This window comes from Aulostomus chinensis, chromosome 17, assembly GCF_037954235.1.
Source record: "Aulostomus chinensis isolate RoL2024-O1b breed Wild chromosome 17, RoL_Achi_v1.0, whole genome shotgun sequence".
Classification (NCBI taxonomy): domain Eukaryota; kingdom Metazoa; phylum Chordata; class Actinopteri; order Syngnathiformes; family Aulostomidae; genus Aulostomus; species Aulostomus chinensis.
The window spans coordinates 19,911,161-19,935,297 of NC_141336.1; the positions used below are offsets into that span (position 1 = coordinate 19,911,161).

Here is a 24,137-nt window from a genome sequence, read left to right on the forward strand (position 1 = left end):
GTGTTCTGTCTCTGCCTGAATCTAAACATTTAAGGGAGGTTCACTTGTTTCCTCTGTCTAGGAAACAGGAGGTGAGGTCCCCCGATGTCAAGAAGCATGTTGGGAAAGTCAACATTATATTCTGCGCGTATGACCTTGACTAAAGTTGCAGGTGAAGAGCACGTACTTAATGCATTCGTCTTTCCACAACATTATACAGCCGATTCCTTCTTTCCTCTATTTCTGTGAGCTCATAATGATGGTCCACCTACAGTCTCTTTTAAATAAAAGGAGAACAACAAGGCGAGTTTGCAGATGGCGGGAGCTCACTGACTCAACCACCATTACCATGAAAGCAAAGCATTTAATGCTTGATTCGCCATAGAAATCCACAACAAGATGCATGTGGATCTAATAACACAGCAAGGGAGGAAGCAGAGAGGGAACTACATGGTAAAACAATTACCAATTATTTCACCAAAAGCCTGAGAGAGAGCACCTTGGCATGAATTATTGAACATCCACAAGAATTACTGGCTCAACTGTGTGGATAAATCTCCTGGAGGAGGGGGGGCAGAGGTGGGTAGAGCTGCATCTGCCCCCTGTGTTAAACAAAGCTCTGGTATTTTAGGCTCGCTTTCGCCTCCACGTGAGCTCAAACAGTTTTTACATGCAATCAGATCCATGATAGATTATTCCGGAAACATTCCAATCTTTCCTTTGAAGACAAACCTTTCACGCGAAAGCAACAGGGAGAACATAATTTGATTCAACTCTGAAGGACTCTTCAAATCCTCTGAGACACAACAACACGCAGAGGATTAAGTCCTTTTGTTCTCATGTAATAATGGACCTTGGACTAGGGGGGCAGCGTGGAAAGAAGGATTCATTATCTTCCTATGGATGATAGCCGACATGAAGTATTTGGCGCATTTACAGAAAGTTCACCTCCTATCTCCAGGATGTAAAGCTAATGGCGTTTGCAGCTTGGTGTGGAGGGTTTCTGAGAGCAGAACATTGCTGCTAGCATGTGATAACAGCACTTTGTCCCCTCACAACCCAGCTCTATAAATGATTATCAGGAGAACACTTGTGTATCTTGCCGCTGTATGTTTGCATTTGCTGCACGTGTGTGTGTGTGCAAATTTGAATCAAAGCACAGCTGTGTGTTTGTTGCTGTGTTGTGATGGTCCATCTTATCTTTTATAGCTCCGAGGGCGGCAGAAACACTCCGCACGGCACATCAGGAGGGGAAAGGTTTAGGGAGGAGGTGAGAGAAGAGCTGAGGTTTAGTGGATATGTGCAACATAGTTAGAGCAACTTGCATAAAGAGGGCTAAGTTCCAGGCGTGCTCAGTGGGAGTGTTTACAGTGTGAATTCTCATCTGCAGCTTTCTGTGGTGGTCCATCTCTCACCCGGAGATGAGTTAGCACAGTTAGATATTCGGTTCCATCATCTCATTTCACAGCAGCTGGATTTGTGTACCACTTTTTCTGGAACCGTGAGGAAGAACTAAACTAAATGATGGCTTGGATCAGAACGAGCTTTTGACCGTGCAAGCGTGCAGGACATCAAGTCAGTAATGGGCCAGGCTGAGATCTGTACAGTAGAGAACAGACACCAGTCACACTGTTCTCAGAATCAAAAATAAATCTTCCTCCCACTCAACTTTGTGGACCGTGAGAATGTTTGAGTCTCAATAACTTGGAGAAAAATCAAGTCAAAAGAATATAAATCAAAAACAAAAGCTTCTAGGAGACTCAGCGGCTGCAGTTTGGATTAATAAACCAGTCAGTAAATACATTGGTTTTCTGTGTTTTTTTTGGGTTAAAAGCCAGAAAATAGGATCATTCGGATATTTTTTCCTACGTCATGAAATACATCTTTAAAATGGCGGTGGCTAACAAGTGGCTAAACAAGTCTTCAAGTCATTAGATGTAATCACACTGAAAACAGAGGAATTGCACAGCTTAGCTGGAGCGCCAGTGAAATCATGCATCTGACGTGTAGTTCATTAGCAGAGGGCGATGTGTGTTTTTCTAGTGATCGCATTTATGCTTGAAAAATCACAATGTTCAAACGTGCGAGTCTCATAATAAACATTCATTCACCAGAGCTAAAACAAGATGTGAGTACTTCGTCCAACGTGGTTTTTTAATTGGGGCTTAATGAAGTGAAATGGATCCATTTAAATGGAGCATCATGAACATGGAGGGAGGCTGTAATGGAAACATTTACTCCTAATTGACACCCTGCACCCTTCCTTCCAAAAATGGTTCGAGATGAAGCTATTAAAAACTGGCCCAATCTTCAGGAATGAGACCGCGCTGCTAAAAGATGCATCAAGCATTAATAGCACGACACCATTAACGATTCCCTCCGTCGTCAGTGGGCTCAGGAACTGTTGGAAAACCTCCTGGTCCGCGTGGAAAACGCTACGTGTCCAGAAGAACTCGATAGGTTTCTGACTAGAAGATAATTACACGTTGGCAAATGCAGGGGAAGATGAAATAGTGATGACTCTTTGAAAAGTTTCGGAGTCACTTTGAAAGTATTGCGAAGTTATTCAACTATTCCATCAGCCTTGTGCTTCTTCTTCTTCTTCTTCTTCTTCTTTTTTTTTTTTTGGTGTGTGAGTAGAAAGTTTTAAAAAACGCTGGGATACGTCCGTGTTTTTTTGCACCTACTCAAAAGCAATATTTGAACCTTGATTTACACTGTTTTTTTTCTACAAATTTCTTTGTAACATTAAAATTTACATTTAAAGGGCAGAAAAAAAATATCTGATCCATTGGGGGTTTAATAGGATTCCATTACATGTGCATCGCATCGCCTTTATCAAAGAAAAGCAGCTGGCTGAAGTTCACTGCCTGGTGGATGTTGTACGGCGTTACATAATATTTCTAATTAAAGCGATGAAAGCTTGCCTGTCTTCTTTATATTCTGCTGTTTTCTCCTCTCACTCAATAAAATACAGCTCTGAGGATTACACCATTGTTATCTCATTAATACGTCCTGCTGTTTTTTGAAATACTCAGCTCTGCATTTCCTGCACTTCACACCTCCAGAAAAATTCAATATATGAATAAATCTTAGTGCACTGACCTTCGAAAAAGAAGAAATAGCACATTTTTATGCATCATATGACCTTACTGCATACTGTATATATACTGAGTTGAATATCATTGTTATTCAAACTGCAGTTTGTTCACGTCGCAGACAGATTTGGAGCGTTGTCACAGCAGAATGTGTGTCTTCTTCTAGCTCCTCCATCTGAAAAAAGAACAACATGGTGTTCTCTCACCAAGTTCTTGGAATGGAAGTCAAGAACGAGGAATCCGCCGCATAAATGCAAACAAATACTGCAAAGAAAACTGTTTGCGCGGTATGGGTTTTATCTGTCAACAGACTTTGTGTCACCTCAATATTGATGCGTCACTAAAAACATCATCTTTCTGCAGTAATCTGAAGTGTTTGTGCCACATATCTCACTGCCACCATCTAATTCAGGAAAGGAGCTTACGGTGGTGATGGTGTTGCAGTGTCTCATTTGGGATAAGGGACTTGTCGCTGAAAGCCTGCTGCTGGACCTTTGACTCAAACTCCTCCTTTATGGTCCATTTTGCTGTGCTTTTAATTCATTCCTCGCTTTAAAGAACTTTCGCAGCTCTTCCCCTGCACAGAGCCGCTTCAGTATCAGCAAATTGTTGTCAGGAGCAAAGCCTTTTGAGAGGCTCATGTTTTCAGACATGATAATAATACACCAAGATTAGCAGTTAGCGGTTAGCCTTCAATTTTGATTTTGTAAGTTTAACATTTTTGCACAAATTTGGTCTAAGTGGACTTTTATTAGTCCTTACTTTAGTCTTACAAACAGGGAGTAAAACCTGACTTGTAATGCCTTGCTCCTGACCGCTGCTCAATGATGTCATTTGTTAAATAAGAATTAAATAAAGTTTCACTGAGACAAAACTGTCTCCTTATTCCTTCTAGTCTCATTTCTAAAAGGGCAAATGTTAAATGTAGCATTTTGTTTGGGTCTAATTATTCATGTCGCTTCTTATTTTATTCAACAAAGTTCATGCAGTATATTAATTAAAATGTAATAATAGCGACGTAGAAAAAAAGTTACAAGCATATGTTTATACTGTAGCATTAACTCTGCCCTCACCTCAAACTTGGGGTTACTTTTTAAAAGTACACAAACTGTCAAACTTTTTTTGAGTGCCATTTTGACCTCTGCGCCACACCGGGTACATAATTAAGAGAGTTCCAGCTGGTGTGAGGTGCTCTGGGGGACGAGGTGAGAATAAAGCATGCTGGAGAGAGAGAGCAGCCCTCCCCCCTCTCTCCCTGACCGTCCAACTTCCTTAGCATGCCAAGTCATGATGATGAGGGAGCTGTGAGAGCTTCTCAGCTGGAAACGGAACACTGCGGCGATATACCAACATGAGCAACACAGCAGACTGGAAAAGCCCTGCCAACCGAGAATGACGTCTGGAAACACGACGGCTTTTGAGACTGAGCATCACACCCTGACACCCAGTCACGCGCGGTCACAAATATATGAACACACGCACAAAAACATAAACAAAACTCTTCTCATCGTCACCAAAAATAAGAGGCTGCTTTGATATTGTATTTCAATGAAGCTTCAGCTCTGAAAGAGACGTATTCACTGATCCATCTCTGGAGAAACTACCATCTCCACAGGAATGCCCAGCAGGCATTTCTCCTTTGCAACAAACAATTGTTTTCCCATCAGCTCCTGCAGATGAAAAATACATTTCACACAGCAGTGGAGCCATTTTCCTCTTTGCCAATACCTTTCACATGTAATCCCTGTAATCATTAGTGCCCATGGATTGTAGATGCACTAAAGTTAATTGTTCGAACGTGGAGAAAATAAATCCTATCGACTCAAATCTGTGTTACATCATTTTGAGAACAGCCTGCTGAAGGTTAAATGTTTGTTTCAGCGCATCCTTGTATTATTTTTTTTTTTTGGTGTCTTTTTCAGGTTATTCAAAGATGAGGCAAGACATTAAGAGGATTAGGAACCAATCTGAGTTTCCTGTCAGCAATCCTGTATAGAGACCCGTCCCCATTTCCATCTACCATGAACCAGCTCGCACTATTACTTGTGACATTCTTTCTCCACATCCGGTGTTGCCCTGCGGAGGATTCATGTGTAATTTAATCACACACCAGGCATCAGCAGCCCCTTAGCCTAAGTGGCTACAGCACAAAAGACACCTTGTTCTGACAAAGAAGCCCAGCGGTACGGGACTGTATGAAGTGTCCAATTAGCTGCTGCCTGCTTGCCCACCCAGTTGGACGCTCCTCGGGGGACAAATACTGAGATGCAAAAGTGTCCAACGCTTCAATTTGAACCAATCAGATCTAAATGTCGAGTGTTGATGAGGACGCTTGTCCCTTGTTTGGACCAGTTGAGGATCCCTCATGGTAAAGGATGTGTGGGAGATTTCTGTTTTATTCCCCATCACCATGGTAACACAGTGTCAGGAGGAGTTTAGCAATTAAAAGTTTGTCAAGTTTGATTCCAACATGGGCTGCAAGCCAGATTGACTAAATTACAATTACAGATAAAGCCGGTGGACGGAGGAGATAATCTTGTTGCAAGTGTTTCCAAGCTCTCCTTTTAAAAGAGAGGGAATTACCAAGCTCAGTTTATACTCATAAAAAATACACGCTTTGGGGTTGGAAGGAAATTTATCATGAGCACATGGAAACAACCGTGAAGATGAGACGGGCGATGTTCAAACCGCAGTGACTCATCAGGTCACCTCTGTTGATGAGACTCAAGGAGGACAGAAAAAGATCATCTCCCCTCTTGTAATTGTCTGTTGTTAGATACTCCACGGGTTGCTAAGGGTTTGAGTGCAGGGAAAACAGGAGTTAGCTCCTCTGAATAGACAGTCCACTCAGAAACAAAGTGGCCTGTGCAGATACAGGGGCTACTTTTGAATGAGAAGCTGTCTGGAACAAAGTGCAAACACCAACCTCTCTCTGGACCGGCTACTGTTTCTGCTCTGCAGTGGCCGCTGTGTTTTAGTCCATGTAATAAAATGCAGCTAGAAATAAGCCATGTAAAGGTCAATTTCTCCAGAAGGACTGAATGGTATTAACTTCTAGTTCACTAATCTGCACGATTTACCTGCTAGATAATTCACACAAAAGTGTAATTCTAAAGCCATTTGCATGCAGCAAGGTGACTACACTGCAAACTCCTCTCACACCACCTGCATTCTGAGTACCTGTGGGACTCAGACTGTTTGCATACGGTCACTAGTCTATAATTAAGTATAAAAATCAAGAAATTTACATTTGCAGTAATTGAAACAAGAGGGCTGAAAAGGAAAGGCTGTATCAGACCATAAAGATCTGCAGTCTCAAAGGGTCCAAAACAACCAACAAAAACCCAGTTAATTCAGCTTCCTTGTCTCAGTCTGCAGTTACACAACACCAAGGTAAGCTGCTCACATTTGAAAGAGGCAAAGTGGAAATCAACAATAGTGTGTCAGTGTCGGCTGAGAGTCAGTAGATAACACTGTGCTATTTTGAGGATGCTGGTGAAGATGCTCCCGGTTTAAAGCCCCAATGGGGGCCTCAGACTCCACACAAGTCTTTCTGTTGCTGCCAGTTTCGTAGCTCGGTCCATTAGCAACTCTACAGCTACTCTAACTCATCACTGCAGACTGTTTGTGAAAGACAAAGACTTCAAATTTTTTCCACTTTCTGGATCAATATGTCTTCATTTTGACTTTGCGTCTGGGGCACTGGCTGCACCAGCTAATCATATTATAATATCTAGAGGAGATTAGTTTCGGTTGGTGAAACCTCGGGACCATCTGTCTATCTTTGATGCTGGCATCGTCCCCTGACATGCCACTCCTGTCGCTCCCATTCCTTGAAGCCTGGTGGTAATTGGGTTATAGAGAGAGAGAGTGGGAGAGAGAGAGAGAGAGAGAGAGAGGAGAAGAGGCGTCATCAAGAACTGGGTTTGACTCGCCCTCACAGGGCCCACAAGCCTGTTCTTGATGTCCAAGGCACAGGAGACAAACTCTCTTGTTTAGACAGAGAAGAGGAGAGGAGAGAAAAGGAGAGGATAGGATAGGATATGGGGTAGGGTAGGCTAGGGAAGGGAACATTATGGTAGGGTAGGCTAGGAAAGGGAACATTATGGAAGGGTAGGCTAGGGAAGGGAACATTATGGAAGGGTAGGCTAGGGAAGGGAACATTATGGTAGGGTAGGCTAGGAAAGGGAACATTATGGTAGGGTAGGCTAGGGAAGGGAACATTATGGTAGGGTAGGCTAGGGAAGGGAACATTATGGTAGGGTAGGCTAGGGAAGGGAACATTATGGAAGGGTAGGCTAGGGAAGGGAACATTATGGAAGGGTAGGCTAGGGAAGGGAACAGTATGGAAGGGTAGGCTAGGGAAGGGAACAGTATGGAAGGGTAGGCTAGGGAAGGGAACAGTATGGAAGGGTAGAGTACGGTAGGGTAGGGTGGGTCCTGTATTGTAGGGGTACAGTACTGCACAGTAGGGTAGGGTACTATACTGTAGGGTAGGGTAGACTAGGGTTGGGTAAGATAAGAAAGTAAAGGCTTTGAGAGGAGAGGAGAGGAGAGCAGAGGAGAGGAGAGGAGAGGATTATGGGTACCATAACGAAGGATTTGGGTTTCAGAGAGTGACAACATTTACACCGCAGTCTAGTCCAGCTGTGATAGTTGGCAATACAGTCAAAAAGAGTCACTGATCAGTGAGTCATTCTGTTGAAGCACTGAGGCAATATTTGACAGGCCTCATGTGACCACCAACAACGCGGTGCCAGTATCCGAGGTGGTTATATGAGATGACAAGACGAGTTCTCTAGAAACAGTGAAATAAGAGTGGGACAGGTCCAGGCTGTCCCATCTGGCCTCTCCCATAGCTTCATCCATTACAACTCACAGATGGTTCTTTAGCCCGTCATTACTGGTGAACGGATGTGTGTGTGTGAATTGTGTAGCATGTGGAGGCATTTTACAGCCAAATGATGCATCAAATTTTAATCAGCTTAGCCAAGTTTTGTTTGAAATGAATATTTTTCTTGTTTTAATGTCATCATTCTATATCGCCATCTGCTCCCTGTACCCTCCTCTCAGGGGAGGGTACGTTTGCACGTTTTTCAGTTTCAGCATTGTACTGCTTCTCCTCTGTGGCGCTCACATGCGATCAGTGTGTAAGAGAGGCTGTTGACCTTTCAAGATGCATAGATTTCCTGCCATGGCTACCTGTATAGGAGACGGTTTTTATAGCTCCAGTGTGTATCATTATTCAACTGTCACACACACACACCGCTATTGCTATCCTGATGTCCTTATTACCTGTATCAGCTCTACCTGCGAGCGCGAGACTGCTGACAGGCTTTTAATGCCAAGGAGTGTGACTGTGAGGGAAGGACGGAATTAAAAGGCCCGTTGTGTTAGAGAGAGGAAGGCACGCTGGAAAACAGGAGGAAAAAGTGACTCAGGACCCTCAGAGCGCACACATCCATTGAATGTGTTAGACAGCATGCAGCGTGCTCCCCGGCAGCATTGTGTGTAATATTGAGCAGTGTCAGGATATTATTTCCAAACCGGGAGGGGGTGTTGCTATGAAAACAACTCACTGGGAGATAGATTTCCAATGCTGGCAATAAAACCCTGTTACTTGCAGGTAAGGAAATTCAATCGGCTGGACTGACATCTCATCTTGCAGTGCCGCGGGGGCAGCAGACACACACACACACACACACACACACACACACACACACACACACACACACACACACCTGTAATGTGCTTTGGTGTCTTCACCAGTCGGCCCCTGACAGGAAGACATACAGGGGCGATGTCAGCACACTGTCATCGTCTCCCTCAAACTCCCAATCATTACCCTCTGACTGTCGTTCCATGAAACTGAATGACGCCTGCTGGAAACGGAGGAAAGTACAGTCGCATCACTTGCACGGAAAAAAGGGCTTAATAACAGGATCTTTTACAGAAGTGTATTACTCTAAGAGCTGATTGACTAAATGACAGAATCAATAGAGTGTAAAGCACTGGAGAAGGTGTGTTTTATGGCAACAAATCCCAACTCACTGCCGATTGATTATCTATAATGTCAACAGACCACCTTCAGCACTGGCAAATATATCGCGAAGCAGCCATCAAATTTCTCCATAAATCTTGTATTCTTTCACCTCAAGCCAGCCAAAAAGGAACCATCTATTACACCCTCAAAGAGAGGATATGCAACCTAACCATTACCCCCACCTAAATTATTAAACAGGTTTCCTCCAAAGGAACAGACGATGCATTGTGATCTAATATCCTGTATTTCAAAATGAAGTGACCTTTTCTATGTGTCTCCCTGAATGTATACTATCTGGGTGAGACAGCTGGCTGTAATTTAGCAAGGGTTTGTGAAGGTGATTCGCTCAGCCACAACTGCTTCCGCAACACAACCGGAGAAAAATTCCTCTGCACCAGCAGTGAGCGCTTTTCCCTCGTCCTCCACGATTAAAAAAAAAGGACAACGACTGACTTTTATAAAGTGACAAAATCCTGCGAAGACTTAAGCACTGATTGCACAAAGGCCATGAAGAGTTTTATATATTAATTATAAGCCTTACTCTTGACTGTGTATTTATATCGAATGGATTCAACAAATTTTTGTGTGTGTCGATGAGAGAGATAACAAACGTCATCCTCTGCACCTCCAGCATGTTGGGTTTCTTTTTTTCTTCTTTTTTTTTCTTCAGAAAACTACAGTTACTGTTGGACAACGTAATTGAAGCTCTCTGAAGGTTATATTTTAATCATCTTCAAGGCCTTGGAGCCAAATCCAGAAAAGTTTGCATGTATGAATGAAAGTAGTGCATCTAGAGAACTGCACCGGTCTGCAAAGTTTGCTGTGTGTGGTCAGCAAATATCTCCAAACATGTGGCCTGTAGCTGCTTCTTAGTCCACAGTGTCTCGCAAGTTAATGCCTCTTTTCTTATTCGGATTTTCTTTTGTCGGACTCATGCGACTAAGTGCTCGGTTTGTTTTATTGTTTAAATAATATATGAACTACATTGCCTCCGAGTTTGCATTTTCTTCCCCTCTTGGTCCAGTATGGACCCAGTGGACTCAGCACTTCTTGAGGAGGACATTAATGAGTGCGGTCATTCTGTGAGCCGGTTCTGGGACTGCAGACTTGAGATATTCAGAGAAAGGACAATGTTGACGCTGGCCATGGCTTTTGAGATGGTTATGTTCTGGCCCTGGATGCTGCGCTCTACCCTGGTCTGTTTAAAGGTCCCCTATTTCCCCACGGCCTAGACCTCATCCTGTTACCTCCACACCCAGGCCTTATCCTCTTTCTCCTGAGCCTAGACCTCATAATGCTTCTCCCGAGCCTTGGCCTCATCCTGTTACTTCCAAACCTTCTGTGTCCCCTGAACCTCTGCCTCGTCATTTCTCCCCGAGAGCCAGACCTCATCTTTTATTTTTCTTGTGAGTCTATGCCTCGTGCTCCCTCTCCCAAGCTTAGACCCTGTCCTTTTCCCCCCAAAGCCTAGGCCTCATCCCCCGAGCTCCATTAGTTCTCCATCAGCACCAACCAACCCATCTGGTTCCTTGTCATCTGGCATCCCCAACCAGAGCGTCTCGTTCTCATATCTGGCATGATTATCCACCAGAGTGGGTCAGCTCATCATCATTGCCTAAATGGCTCCGTCTGTGGACCCTTTCTTCGGACCGCCTGCCTGAGGTCTTCAGCTTGGACTAGTTTTGGGACTCCAAGTCTGCATTGGACCCCTCGTTAAGAGAGGGGATGCGGATGTTGAACACAAATAAATGAGTCAAACCTGCAGGCTTCTTTCAGAGACACTGATAAGGTGTCAGTAATGTGGCTTTTGGAATCAGATTAAGGTCGATCCAAATAAAGAGCGAGTGACTTTCACTTTATTCATTCATTTTCTACCACGATATCAAAGTCTACAGCTTTCGATTTGGAAGAGAATCACACGTGGATGAATGTGCATTCGCTCCTAACTGCCAGCTGGTTCTCTGAAGTGTGGGAATAACCATGTTAGCTACTTCTCATGTTACCACCCTATTACAGCATCGTCACCTCATCGCTCTCTCTCTCTCTCTCTCTCTCTCTCTCTCTCTCTCTCTCTCTCTCTCCCTGGAGTTGGATCGATTTTGATGATTATTATGAGCTTAAAAGCTTCGGCACTCCCTTCCTATATTTTTTTTGTAGATGATGAAGACTGATTTCCACTCAAAGCAAATGCAGGTGTCTGATTCTAGCCTGCGTATTTTGTCTGTGAGACTTTTGCTGCCTGACACACGTGAGTAGCTGAGAAGGAAGGTGGGATTAATGAACTTTTTCGTCCTCTGGTGCAGGATCCTGTCACACTGTTTAAATAAACTTCATTTCATCTGCAGACCAAATGTAAGAGCAGGGTCAACCTTCATCCAGTCGAGATCAGAAAATTCCACATTCAAGTCCACATTCTGCATCGTTTTCTCTCTCTCTCTCTCTCTCTCTCTCTCTCAGTTTGATGAGAGTAACCTGGTCTTTGTTATAGATTTGGCCTCTGCCATATGAGTTATTGACAGAGCTACTGGACTGGAAATGGGCACATAGCAAGGTCTCCCACTAGGACATTTCTATTATTTTCAAGCTGAAGAGGTTGAAGACAGAAAATTTGCCACCGATTATCGAACTCACCTACTACAAACATCAAAAAGTACATCCTCTCTAACTCCACAAATTCAGCTTTGAATTCCTCCTGTGCATTTAAGTAAAATGTTGAATTTGATGAATTGTTTTATTCGCGGCCCACAGTATGACTCCGGCTGTGACTAAAGCGTGCAAGCACACAAGGACATTTCAGTCATTTGTCCAATTAATATTTTAGCGTGTAGAGGCAGTGCACAGCTTGGCGAGGTAAATTTAGGGTGCAGGTACACGCACTGGAGCAGGGCCAAATAGTCCGGTCTCGCCTCCGAGGGGTGTTCACTCCGACCAGCTGGCCAAGGTGATTAACATTTGCGACCTGGGTGACTCATCCCTGCTTCAGCCTCAATGCAGAGACAATTACAGAGTCATAACACTGCAGCAACAGACACTCCATCATTACCTGAGGCTCAACGCTGCACAGACGACACTCCGTCCCTCTCTGTCTGCCTCCCGCTCATCTGAGTCAGACCTTCTATTTCCAGGGAGTCTCATTTCTATCTATCAACCTTTTCAATGTTTCAACAATACAAATGGCAGAGCTGGCAGGTGACGCTGCAGTTATAAGAGGTCTTGACCTGCATTTTTGTTTTACGTCTTTTGATACCTCTGTTATTTTTCATTCTCGGACAACTCTCTTAAAGAAAGCACCAACCCATAAAGGCTTTCAAAGACGAAAAAAACTGAGTACACAAGTAATTGCAGAACTTTACCACTTCTGTTCGGCATATTGAGGCCATTCTCATGGCTGTTCTGCCAAAAGAGAAAAAAAAAAGAAAAAGTGTCAGCAGTGACAAAATACGGCTTTTTCTTTGATTAGCAGTGAGAGAGAAACTAGGACAAGAGCAGACAAGAAACATTTCCAGAAAATATCCCTGAAGGTTTGAACAAGTTGGAGTTAAAGTTGCAGCCAAAATTGAAGCATTGTGAAAGAGGGGGACGAGTGAGTCGTCACTGTCAGGGTCAGGCTTGAAAGTAAGACTGCAGTTTTGCTAACATTGATCTGCACGTATCCATCCTGGTATTTATTCTGAATCATGATGTCACATCAGTCTGAAAACGACATCCGTTCATGAAGTCAGCGGTTCGACGATGCGACACTGGTTATAAAGAGAGGGAGAGGAAAAAAGCCTGATACAAGTAGAAACTACCCCTGCTGGAAATATTTCTTCCAGGGTCTTGATCATGAAACACCCTTTTATTCTATTCAAATGAAATGTGTTTTAATACTTCATACCATAGAGAGGGTGTTTTTTCATGTGAAACAGGGTCCCTCCTAAACCCACGGACAACCTTTTAACATTTCGGTTTTGCTTCAACCTCACTTGTCTCACAGCATCGTTCTGGATGCAGCAGACAGCTGTTTTCATTGAAAAAGCTCCAAATCCCCTTCGGTACGCTGCCTGGCCAGACTAAATATTTGCTTCAGGAGCAGTGATGGAGACAAAAGACAGAGACTGAGTTTTGAACTGAAACCTCAAATTAAAGCTAATAATACTCTCTATATGCTGGATTATTGTTGTGTTCACGGTTGGTTTCAGCTGCCTCAAAGTGACCAGAAGAAGGAAAAAAAAAAAAAAATCAGTCAGTGCAGGTTTAATTATATAAACTGCTTCCTTTTTTCAGCAGACATGTACAATTTCTCAGTTATTTGAAGCTGTTCAACAGCACTCAGCAAAGTTGATGATGCAGCTTTGCCTCGTGGACTTTAAAAGTTTAATCCTGCTTTCAGTGTGGAATCTACCCAGGAGATGTAACCTGTTCAGGCTTTTCCTGACTCAGTTCAAGGTTCATGCTCCCGCTGGCGAATAGCAAACGCTGACGTTTTAGATCTATGTGGGCCAGAATCCAACCTGACTGGTTAGACTCATAAGATGTATGTGATTTTCCCCTCAAGGACTCCTGGAATTAAAAAGATATTTACTACATTAAAAGCACTGTACCCACAAGAATCATTGACCTTTTTTTTTTATTGTTTTCCATTGTGATTTTTACTCTCATCTTTATCAATTCACTCCTCTTCAGTTTTCCTTCTCGAACATTTTGCACACCATTAGAGCATCTTTAGAGTATAATCATTATCACTGGTTGTCTTATGAAATTGTGTCCCACATGGAGCTGTAACATCATTTAGATCCCATTTGTACTAATTCTATTTCCTACCACCCACAGGCAACGGTCTGCAGTCAAACATGTCAACAAAAGTCTTCCCTAGACAGAGAGAAGCCTCCCTTTATGTAGTCAGCACCGTTTTCTGATGATCCATTAGAATTCACTGTCCATCAGTTTACCCAGGGAAACATTTTCCTCACCTAAGACCAGGGAGGACGGATCATTAATATTCTGCAGAGTGAACTGCCTGGTGAATAACAAATAATCATGCCTCACAAAATCCATGAGAGAAAATACAAAACAAGTTGATGCAGTTTAGTTTGCTATTCAAGCGTTTGTATCTTCGTTTAGCACCGTGGGCTAACTGATTTCCCTCACTACGTGCGGTGTCAGATGGGGTCGAGCTCGCCACAAGGTCATAGGAGGTGTGCCCGGGGCTTGGGGGCTGTATGAGGGTCCCCCAGGTTGTATATGAGGGACCCCAGAGATGGCACCAAGATGGAGGATGTATAGATGGAAAGTGTGATGGATGGCAGTGCGTGCAGTGTGAGGATGGTGGAGTGCAGAGACCTTGCTTGGAGCCCAGCCTGGATGGAAGCTCGTCAGCTCGTGTCTGGTGACCGGGTCTGGACCCATGAAGCCCAGTCAGACAGCCTCAAAAAGCAACATGGAGCCACCACTCAGTGTGCCCAACACCTACAGGGAAAGGCATCAGGGGTCTGGTGTGTTGCCAAACCAACTGCAGACAGAGCTGGAGACCCAGGCCTGTTGACCTTTGACATAGCACCAAAAACCAAACTGTGCAAAGCTGTGTTTTATTAGTGAATTGCACAGTTAAAAACATGTTTGGTTTGTCTATGCAGGTTGGCAGGACATTAGCTCCATAATATTCAATGATCCGAGTGAATCACATGCATTTACAGTGTTTTCATGTAACATCCCCAGAGAGACGCTGAGGTCACTCAGAGTACAGTAGGAAGTATTTAAGAAGTGACTTCCCAGCAGCCTTTGCAGCCTGTGATGAGTGGGAGACTCAGGAGGCTTTGGAGCACATTTGGAAGTGGGACACAGCGAAGGCAGAAGCCCCCCACCACCACCACCCCCATCCCCTACACACACACAAACACACACACACACACACACACACATACACAAACACCCTGCCACCAACACTGCCGAGCTCCCTATTAACAACAGCCCATGCATGCATATCGAACTGCATGCGTCAGTCTCAATAAGGAGCGCAGGAACACTGGCTGCATTATTAAATGTCCCCCTTAAGAGCACATTGTCAGCAGTGTTGAAACAGGGAGGGAAACCAGAAGAGACTCTGGCACCGCACGGACTCTCCTCGCTGCAGAAAAGCCTTTTATTTCAGCCACAGCAGTCCTCTCTATGGATGGGATGAATAATCCTGTCAACACAGTACTCAGGCTGCCAAAACACTGAATTATTATCCAATTATGATTTATTTTTTCAGTGGACTTCCAGGATTTCCATGTGTTGGTCCTTCTGCCTTACTGGAGAGAGGAGAATTAGCAGACAGGGCTCAGTTATATAAGAGCTTTGCACTGTTACTGTTGTTTTATCTTATTGACCCAACTTGGAAAGCAACCCACACTGGCACTTAGCACAGAGGCACACAGGCTTCAGCATGACCCTGACAGTTCAGCCCATACCAGTGCCGAAGATAAAGCCTCCCATGGTGCCAGTAGAGACGGCGTTAAAACGGTCATACGTGATAAAGCGCTGGGAGTGCTTGTCCCTGCAGCTGCAGAGCATTTGCTTGAACTATGCTATCTTAAGTGGACTGCGGGACAGCAAATAGTGGACACCTAAGCTGGAGGTTTCGTAACAGGAGACAAATACCCACCAAGGGGCCACTAGAGAGAGGAATGGAACATGCACACACGCTTTCTCCTGAGCTGTACAACTGGTTCTTCAACTGTCAGTCCCTGAATGGATGATGTAGAAGGTTGCCATTAAGAGTAATTTCATCCTGTCCTGCCACTCTGGGAGATTCATTGTAAGTTCAGCTGTACGATTGCTGTAATTTCCAGTATTTCAATCAGCCTGCAGCACTCCCTCTGTGTCCGGTCTGAAGCCAAAACAGCTGACAACCCCCAAGAGGTTACAGCTTCTAGTTCTTCTCCCACCACACACACCACGTTAAATCCAACACCCATCCTGACGACGAAGGTGCAGTAACAAGTGTTAGTCATCCATAGCTGCCGCTGCTGTTTCCAACCACGTATGTAAACTCAGAGATCTGGCTTGTGTTTGAAAAGGTAATAAAAAAAACAACAACACATCTTTTTAATTTCCTTCTCAGCCTCCCTTATTCACATTTAGCAGGACACACACGGATAAAAAAAAAAATCAAGTGATGATAAAAAAAAATGTGATATGAATAAATCAATGGGGGGTGGGCTGTGAATTATTAATTTGAAGGACGCATCAGAAAGATGGGGAAAAAAAGGAAAGGAAGGGGAAAATAAAGGGGAAGTGTAGGGGAGGGGAAGGAAACAGGACTCTTCAGCCACGCTAACAGCTAAGTGAGGCTTTGAGTTATAGGTGTCATAATGACAGCGTCGGGTCAGAAGAGCTGGTGAGATTCCTGAGTGACTCCGGCAATGAGGGAGCAGGAGCACAATGTTTGCACCAAATGGTTTGGCTACAGAAGTCATCCAGAAAAAATGGGTCAAACAAAATAACTATGCAAAATCACGTCCCACAAAAAAAAAATAAAATTAAAAAAAAAATATATATATATATATATGTGTGTGTGTGTGTATGTATTACAATGAATTCAAATACAAAAAAAAGAATCATTTTGAAGTCCACAGGTACCAGACGGGCCATTCAGTCTAATGAATGTCTTCTCCATCGAAAGGACATTAAAAAAAATCATACGCATCACAAAGCAAATCCTTGTATTCTTGTGTACTTTCTTATCACAAATCAAAGATCGATCAAGTAAAACCTTAAAATAAATGAATAGTGGAGTGAAGTATAATTATTATAATTTTTTTTTTTCTCTGTTTTTGTGTTATTGTGTGTGAAACGGATTTCATCTTTTTTTAAATGTAGAAATAAACTTCATATCCTCATTGGAAATGTTTAATATTTCAGTTTAAAATACACATTTTAGTCACATTGCCAGGTTTTTACTTTATCCTTTAAAATAATGAAGACAATCACCCTTTTAATTAGATTATTTGATGGAAGTATGATGTTTGTTTGTGTAAAATAATGCTATCAGCTGTGATAATGACGAGAGAGCGTAGCGACTTCGTGTTATTGGATTCTATGCTGATAAAAGATGAATAAAGACGTAAATTTTGGAAGGTAACAACATGCAAATGACCCAGATTCAGCAGAACAGCCCCGATAATGAAGGTCACTGTAATTCATCAGTCGGGACCAAAATGGTGGACACGGCGCCGTTGTTAGAGTCGTGTTTTCTTACATCCGTAACATTCAGAGTCAAAGCAAATCTTCATGTATTGAGCGAGAACACATTTGCATTTGTCAACCAAACTGTTCTCTCTGCTAACACACCCAAAGGCCACTGGCAGCATGTAGTGCTTTTGAACTTCCTGCCATGGTTCATTACTAATATTTACCCACTAGTGCTTCATCAAAAACACTCCATCTGGGTTAGAGTTCTGTGTGTGTGTGTGTGTGTGTGTGTGTGTGTGTGTGTGTGTGTGTGTGTGTGTGTGTGTGTGTCTGCACCACACGTTCTTCTGGCTAATACTTGCCTTCAACTAGGACGCAACTGCAAAGTGTTATACAATCAAATATTTAACAACCTAAATAAGAATGCAGCACAAAGGGGATCTCAACAACAATAAGATCTGAGTCAAACAGCGGCAGCACAGTTTTGGCCCCCCCCACTCAAGAAAAGACACTCACTCACACACACACACACACACACACACACACTTAGGAGATATTAGCTATTAATAGTTTGTGAGCTTTACTCCACCAGGACAGTAGTGCTACTCATTATTTGAGCATTTTTGTTGGTGTAGCTCCCATTCATCCACCTGCCGTATTGTGCCCGCTACGCGTGCCAAACAGAGCAAGGGAAAAACACACAACAACAGGTAGGACAGCCCATTAAGCCAGCATGACGCGCATGTGTGAGTATACGTGTGCGTGCATTTACAGTACGCATGCGACCTACTTCTGTTAGACTAAATTTTCTCCGGGGGCACTAAGTCGTCCTGCAGATATTGAATTGTTTTTGCTTCACTTCCTCTTTTCGTGGGAGGAGAACGACAGCGCAGGATAGGACTGCAGCACCTCCACCGCATGGACAGAGACAACCTCCGCCCCTCCGGAGTGCTCAGCCTCGCTTATGGCTAAATACATCACATTTACTTCTGTCTAACTGCCTACACAGTTACTTCAATAGCTTCGCAACAGATATAAGATATTTTAACCATTAGTGTCCATACATTTCACTACCCACACTCCTCTCTCTTGCTCTGTCTCTCTGCAGGAAGAAGCTGCTATCTTCCAGCTGATGGGGGCTCAGGCCTGAGGGATGAAGCTGTTCTCCCGGGCACCAAAGCATATGGGTGACCATTTGCTTCTCTGCAAGTAGCGCCTTCACACTGTGCCAGGGTGCCCGCCCACAGAAGGGATGAGCCTTCAAAGACCCCTCTTTATCTCCGGCCTGAATGACGTCCGGAGCCACGACCGGCACTGAGGTGCAATGTAAGAATATAAGCAAAATATTTGATCAAACTATTTCTACGTCAAATATTCTTGCTCATCCAGCTGCACCGCATCCCCAGCGTTCCCTCTCAAAAGCTGCGCATCAAAAATCACATTTTTAAAGCTGAACGGGCAGAAAAATCCTGTCACTGTCAGAATCATCCGTCTGTTGTCACCGCGTATGACTAAAACATAGAATGATGAAGATTCCCTCAGGCAGCATCCTGACAAGCAAAAACGAGCCTCTTAAATGAATCGCCTGCAGGCGTGTGTAGCGTTACATAATGAACCTTGACTGTGTAATCCGTGAAGATGGCCTGTGTAACATGCAGCTACTGTGAGTTCCACAGCGGCGTGACAGCTTCTTAGAGAAACATGTTGGATAATGACAATGCTGAATCAACAGTGAATGTATTGTCATGCAGAAGAGGCACAGAACGGAGCAAAATATCTTTGAATTACGGGCTTTTGAGACGGGAAAATATTTGTTAATATGATTTGGCTATTTGAAGGATTGTTACACTTGGCAGAGACTGGAAAACAGAAGTTTAAAGGAAATTTGTAACACCTATAAGAGGCATTTTAGTACAGACACAGCTGCTGCCAACAGTTATTTCACATCCTGTCTTGCCCATCATCCCTCCACTAATCTCTATATGAATGAACGATCATTAGGAGCTGGATGAAACAACAGATTCGGGACAGTGGAACAGGATCTGTCAGCTGCCACCTGCTTATAGCTCACTCCTACTGTAATCAGACAGCCGGCTCGGCAGCGGCACCAGTACATCGCAGGGTTTTAAGGTTCTGATCAAAAGAGGAGGTTTTTTTGTGTGTGTGGCTGATGGAGAAATAACAAACTAGTCCGCTGAGAAGAAATAACCTCCAGCCTTGAGAAAAAGCATCTTCCTACCAACCGAACGACAGATCCACACAATTAGCTGCCAATTCTTATTCACCGTCCACCAGTGGGACGGGCCCCCACTGGTGAGAGCTTATTAAAACCCTGAAGTTTGACTGGTGATGGATGCAGTGGTGGATCCTGACAGGGCCCTGAGAGAAGAGATTGATTAAGCGTGTTTGATGGTCGGAGGATAAGCTTCCTGATGTGAGTTTGGCAGTGAGACCAGTGGATCCACTCTGATGCGGACCAGTGAGCTGTCGGAAGCCTGACTACGGGTCACCGGCTCTAAGTTAAAGTGTAACACACACACAGATTCAGTCTTGCCTTTCTGTAGACGATCATATTAGGGGAGTCCTCCTCTGGATCGGAGATGGCTGCAACACCTTGGTCTTTGGATCCCTCCGCCATGCTCACTCCGTCCTGTCCAAGAAACAGACACACATGAACCCGTCAGCCAACATCCAGTAGCAGCAGACGCATTGATGATTTGATAAACGTCAGTCAGTATTTCTGTTTCACCAAGAACTTCCTCCAGCCGTTATCAGCATGACATTCAGCTGGAAGGAGGCATCTGTCACACCGCGGACAGACGACAGGCAGAGCTCAGGTAGGCTGATGGGACATGAATATTAACTAAAGCTTCAAAGTCAAATCTACAATGCTGCAGTGAGGCCGCACCTCTGAATTTGCGAGAAAACAGAACTTACATCTGAGCGGGTCAATAAATGCGCTCTAACAGAAAAGGATGAAAAGTTGAAGTGGAAACTTTAAATTTGGGATTTAAATGGAGCCATGACTCCTAAACTACGTACATCCAGGGTTATGACAAGAGTCAAATTAAACTGTAGCATCTGTTGCTTGAAGATCCACATTCTGTCAAAACCAACGCCAACTCTTCCTCTGATTGGATCTCAACCAGCAGATCTCAACCCAGCTTAAGCGCTAGTCAATCAGAGTATGGCTGTCGGCGGTCCTTCTTTGACCCCTTTCAGCATTCAACATACGTGCTGATTTGCTCAAATATGAATAAATGGTTGGACCACCTTGACCTGCACCCACAGGGACAGCAGGATCCGTCTTTGGGTGCCGCACAACTGCTGAAGAGTCCCAACTGTGGGATAGCATTAGTATTAGCATTAGCAATGTCACTCATAATGTACCTTAATTGGAATGCATCCTGTCAGGTTTTTTTTGTTTTTTTTTTTAAATGGGATGGGAGTAATAATGAGGCTCATTAATGAGCAAAAACAGCGGTGCCCAAACTTTTGTACCCCGTGAAAACACTCAGCTTCCTGCCGTGTGACACGTCCGCCTCAACGAACGGCCAGCTCCCATAAGATGTTACATTCTGCTGTACTCGCATGTTGTAAGGCCTCACTGACAAATCCTCACTTCAACCAAATCTTCTCTTGCAGTCAACAACTCGCGATAAAGAGTCGTCGTGGCTGATGATCCCTACCGGCCACTCTTTTGGTTTTTGTTTCTACACTAAGCACTAGCAAGTGTTGACTCCATTAACTTCAATCATGATGGTTACCTCTGATCTCCCCACATTAACCCCCCCCCCCCCCACAGCTGCCTCGAAAGCTGCTGTTAAAGGATTTATTTACAACCTTCTCTACACTGTCACTTTCTCTCCATCCCTCCCACCAACTCTCTAAGTTGAATTAATTCTGCTTAACAAAGGATTTCCATAACCTCCGCTGGCTTCAACAAGCCCTCAGCTGCGTCTACCCTTTGCCATTGAAGGGTCCTGTGTGTGTGTGTGTGTGTGTGTGTGTGTGTGTGTGTGTGTGTGTGTGTTTGCGTTTTGAACGAGTGAAATCATTGCTCAGTCCTTTAGTTGTCTGTGTGTGTGTGTGTGTGTGTGTGTGTGTGTGTGTGTGTGTGTGTGTGTGCGTGCACACGCGTGTGTGTGTGGTGACGAGGGGTTGGATTACACAGTTTGATACATCGTTTATCATAAAATTCAAGTGTGCGAGGATAAAGCTGCCAGCAACAGCTATTATTTGTAAAAAGCTGCGATGAGCTATTGAGGGAAGAAACGATTTGAAGAGCGTTTCATGACAGTCACACATGAGCAGGCACAAATATGAAAAGCTTCATACATTGACAGAATTAGTAACAGTGCATCTTGCCAATGGCAGCCGCTGGCGAGGGATTTGGAGTCGTTGAATTATGTAATTGTGGCTGTGCAATGTTACAAGTTTTAACAAGATAATGGCTCTGATGTTCCGAGGGGAGAAAATTGAAATCGTTTAAATTCAGCGTACCACCAGCATGCAAACCAGCAAGGTGGCTCCAGTTGAACACTTAAATCTATTACAGCGTGAAGCATGGCAATAGGCATGAGTGAATAAGTAATCATCCACTCTCGCCTCACTGTTTGCTATTGCCACCAGTAGTGCGGAGTGCAGCTCTTCCCATTGGCTAACACGTCTGTGCTCTTTTTAGAGTCTGAGCACATTAGACAGCTAATCTTTGCATCCGTCTCAGGGGCCATATAGAGAGGCAGGCGCTATAGATTGCATAGCACCTGTTTAAAGAAAACAATTGTTTGTAAATAAGTCCCATGTGAAAAGGGGGCTGTAATTCTAGAGAAGAACTTCCTCCCATCAGTGGGCCAGTGTGTCTGAGAAAGCTGATGTCAAAGTGAGAGGGATGCAACACAGATAGTTGCTGTAAACCTGCCCGGAGAGCTTCCACATGCTCTCGTGCTTGTGTCCGCACATGCACGATTTCTAATCCGTGCACACGGCAAACACCAATTTCAGAGGACGCAAACACAAAAGGACATTGTGCACACAGATTCACACAACCCCCCGCAATGGCTCAAATAAACAAGCCCACAGACGCCCAGTCAGCTGAGCCAAAACTGGATAAACTGGCACAGAGTTCTCACACAGGCATGCACAAAACAAAGCCATGCTCCAGATACACCCTAATCTATACTGTGATTGAGTCCTGCAGCTCCCGTTCACTCCCGGCAGACCAGCCGACAAGTGCAATGGAACATCTGTGACACCTTGCCATCACTGAAGCTTTTCATTACCTTAGAAACAAAATAACGCCTGGTCCACTCTGCTCCCCTGGTTGGCTCCCCCTTAGCAACAAGCAGCAGGCAGGTTCATGGTGTAATTGGCAGAGGGGGAGAGAAGGGGATGAAGAAGACAGGGGGATGAAAGCAGTGAAGCAGCGAGGGAGAGGAAGAGAGAGAGAGAGAGAGAGAGAGAAAGCGAGAAAGAGCAAGAGAGGCTGGCTGGCTGGTCACTGCAGTATATCCCTCCTCCACGTCTCTCTTCACCAGTCCTGCCTTGGCCCCGGCAGTTCAGGAGATCCTCACATGTGTGCACCTCGTTCATCCCCCTCTCCCTCTCTCTCCAGTGTCTGCATGTGCTTGAATCTGAGCAGGAGTGAAAGAGTGAGTGTGTGTATGAGAGAGAGAAAGAGAGAGGGAGGGGGAGGGAGGGAAGGAGGGAGGGAGATGCGGTGCTGTAAAGAGGGGCAGATCAAGTTGAGAAAAGGGGGAGGGATGAAGGAATTAGAGAGAATATAAAGAGGAGAATAGAGAGCAGAGAAAGACAAGCAAAGAGAAAGAGAGAGAGCATGTGTGTGTGTGTGTGTTTGTGTGTGAGAGAGGGAGAGAAAGATGCACAGTGAAGAGGAAAGGAGGACAGAAAGAGAAAGAGATGCACACTGCAGTAGCGCCCACTGATGCTGAAAATAAGAAACACATTTCATTAGGGGGATATTGAAACTGTATTATAAAAACAAGTTAGTGAGCGCGCACGCGCACACACACACACACACACACACACACACTGTCTAAATATACACACACTCGACTCTTTGAGCAAGCAGGCTCACGCAGCTTTTCAACTTGTATTCAAAGCTTACATGTGAACGGCTGCATTTTTATGAAGCCATTATTCCTGCAGTTGTTGCTCCTTGTTGCACACGACTTTGATCCTTTATATTTTCATTTTTCTGAAGCTTAAATCGTTTTAAACGACTGAAACCACTCCTGCTTGAGGATGGCAAACACACTCCGTTCCAGCTGCTTGCGCGTTCTCTTCCTTCCTCATGGAAACTCTGGAATCACTCAAGCTTAAATGGCAACGTGAACGAATGAATTCTTTTTTTTCCCCTGCAATAAATGAGATCCCAAAAGCCCCTGAGGAAGATCTACTCCAGAAAACATGGTCCATTTGTGGATGAATGCATGCAGAGTGAACACACAGATGTGTACACAGATGTGTTGACAGAACCAGTCCACCAGTTATCAGATAGGTATCTTGCTTGCTTCTGTGTATCCAAGCTTTCAGAAGTGTTGCCGGAAAATATTTGAGGTACTTCACACATGACGAAGCTTGAACTCTATCATGCTAAACAGATGAAATTCTCATTATAACAGGTACAAATGTGTTTGTTTTTTCCCACAGGCGGAATCAGATTAAGTCAAAACCGCTGTTCTCGGTAAGTGTGGTAACCAGGGGAAACCGAGGTCACGCGTGCGCCTCGAGCGTGCTCACCCCAGGTGTTTCTCAACGCGGGAAAAGAGCTGGAGCGTATTTCATATCCTCTCCATCAGTCATAGCTATGTGACATAAGCTTCAATGATTACAACACTCAT

At 44.2% G+C, this 24,137-nt stretch overlaps 1 protein-coding gene across 3 annotated transcripts in view; it reads right to left on the reverse strand.

The window, feature by feature from the left end:
- Window positions 1-23,086, reverse strand: part of LOC147246691 (regulator of G protein signaling 6-like) — a 38,507-nt gene extending 15,421 nt beyond the window's left edge. Inside the window, exons 1-2 of one of the 3 annotated variants that reach the window (XM_086182220.1) lie at window positions 22,557-23,086; window positions 19,829-19,924 (exon numbers count right to left, since the gene is read on the reverse strand). In XM_086182220.1, coding sequence (XP_086038346.1) covers window positions 19,829-19,912 — 84 coding nt within the window. In that variant the 5' untranslated portion in view covers window positions 19,913-19,924; window positions 22,557-23,086. The remainder of the gene's footprint in view (window positions 1-19,828; window positions 19,925-22,556) is intronic. The other 2 variants (XM_086182221.1, XM_086182219.1) reach the window with 2 other exon arrangements.
- Window positions 23,087-24,137: the final 1,051 nt, after the last annotated feature.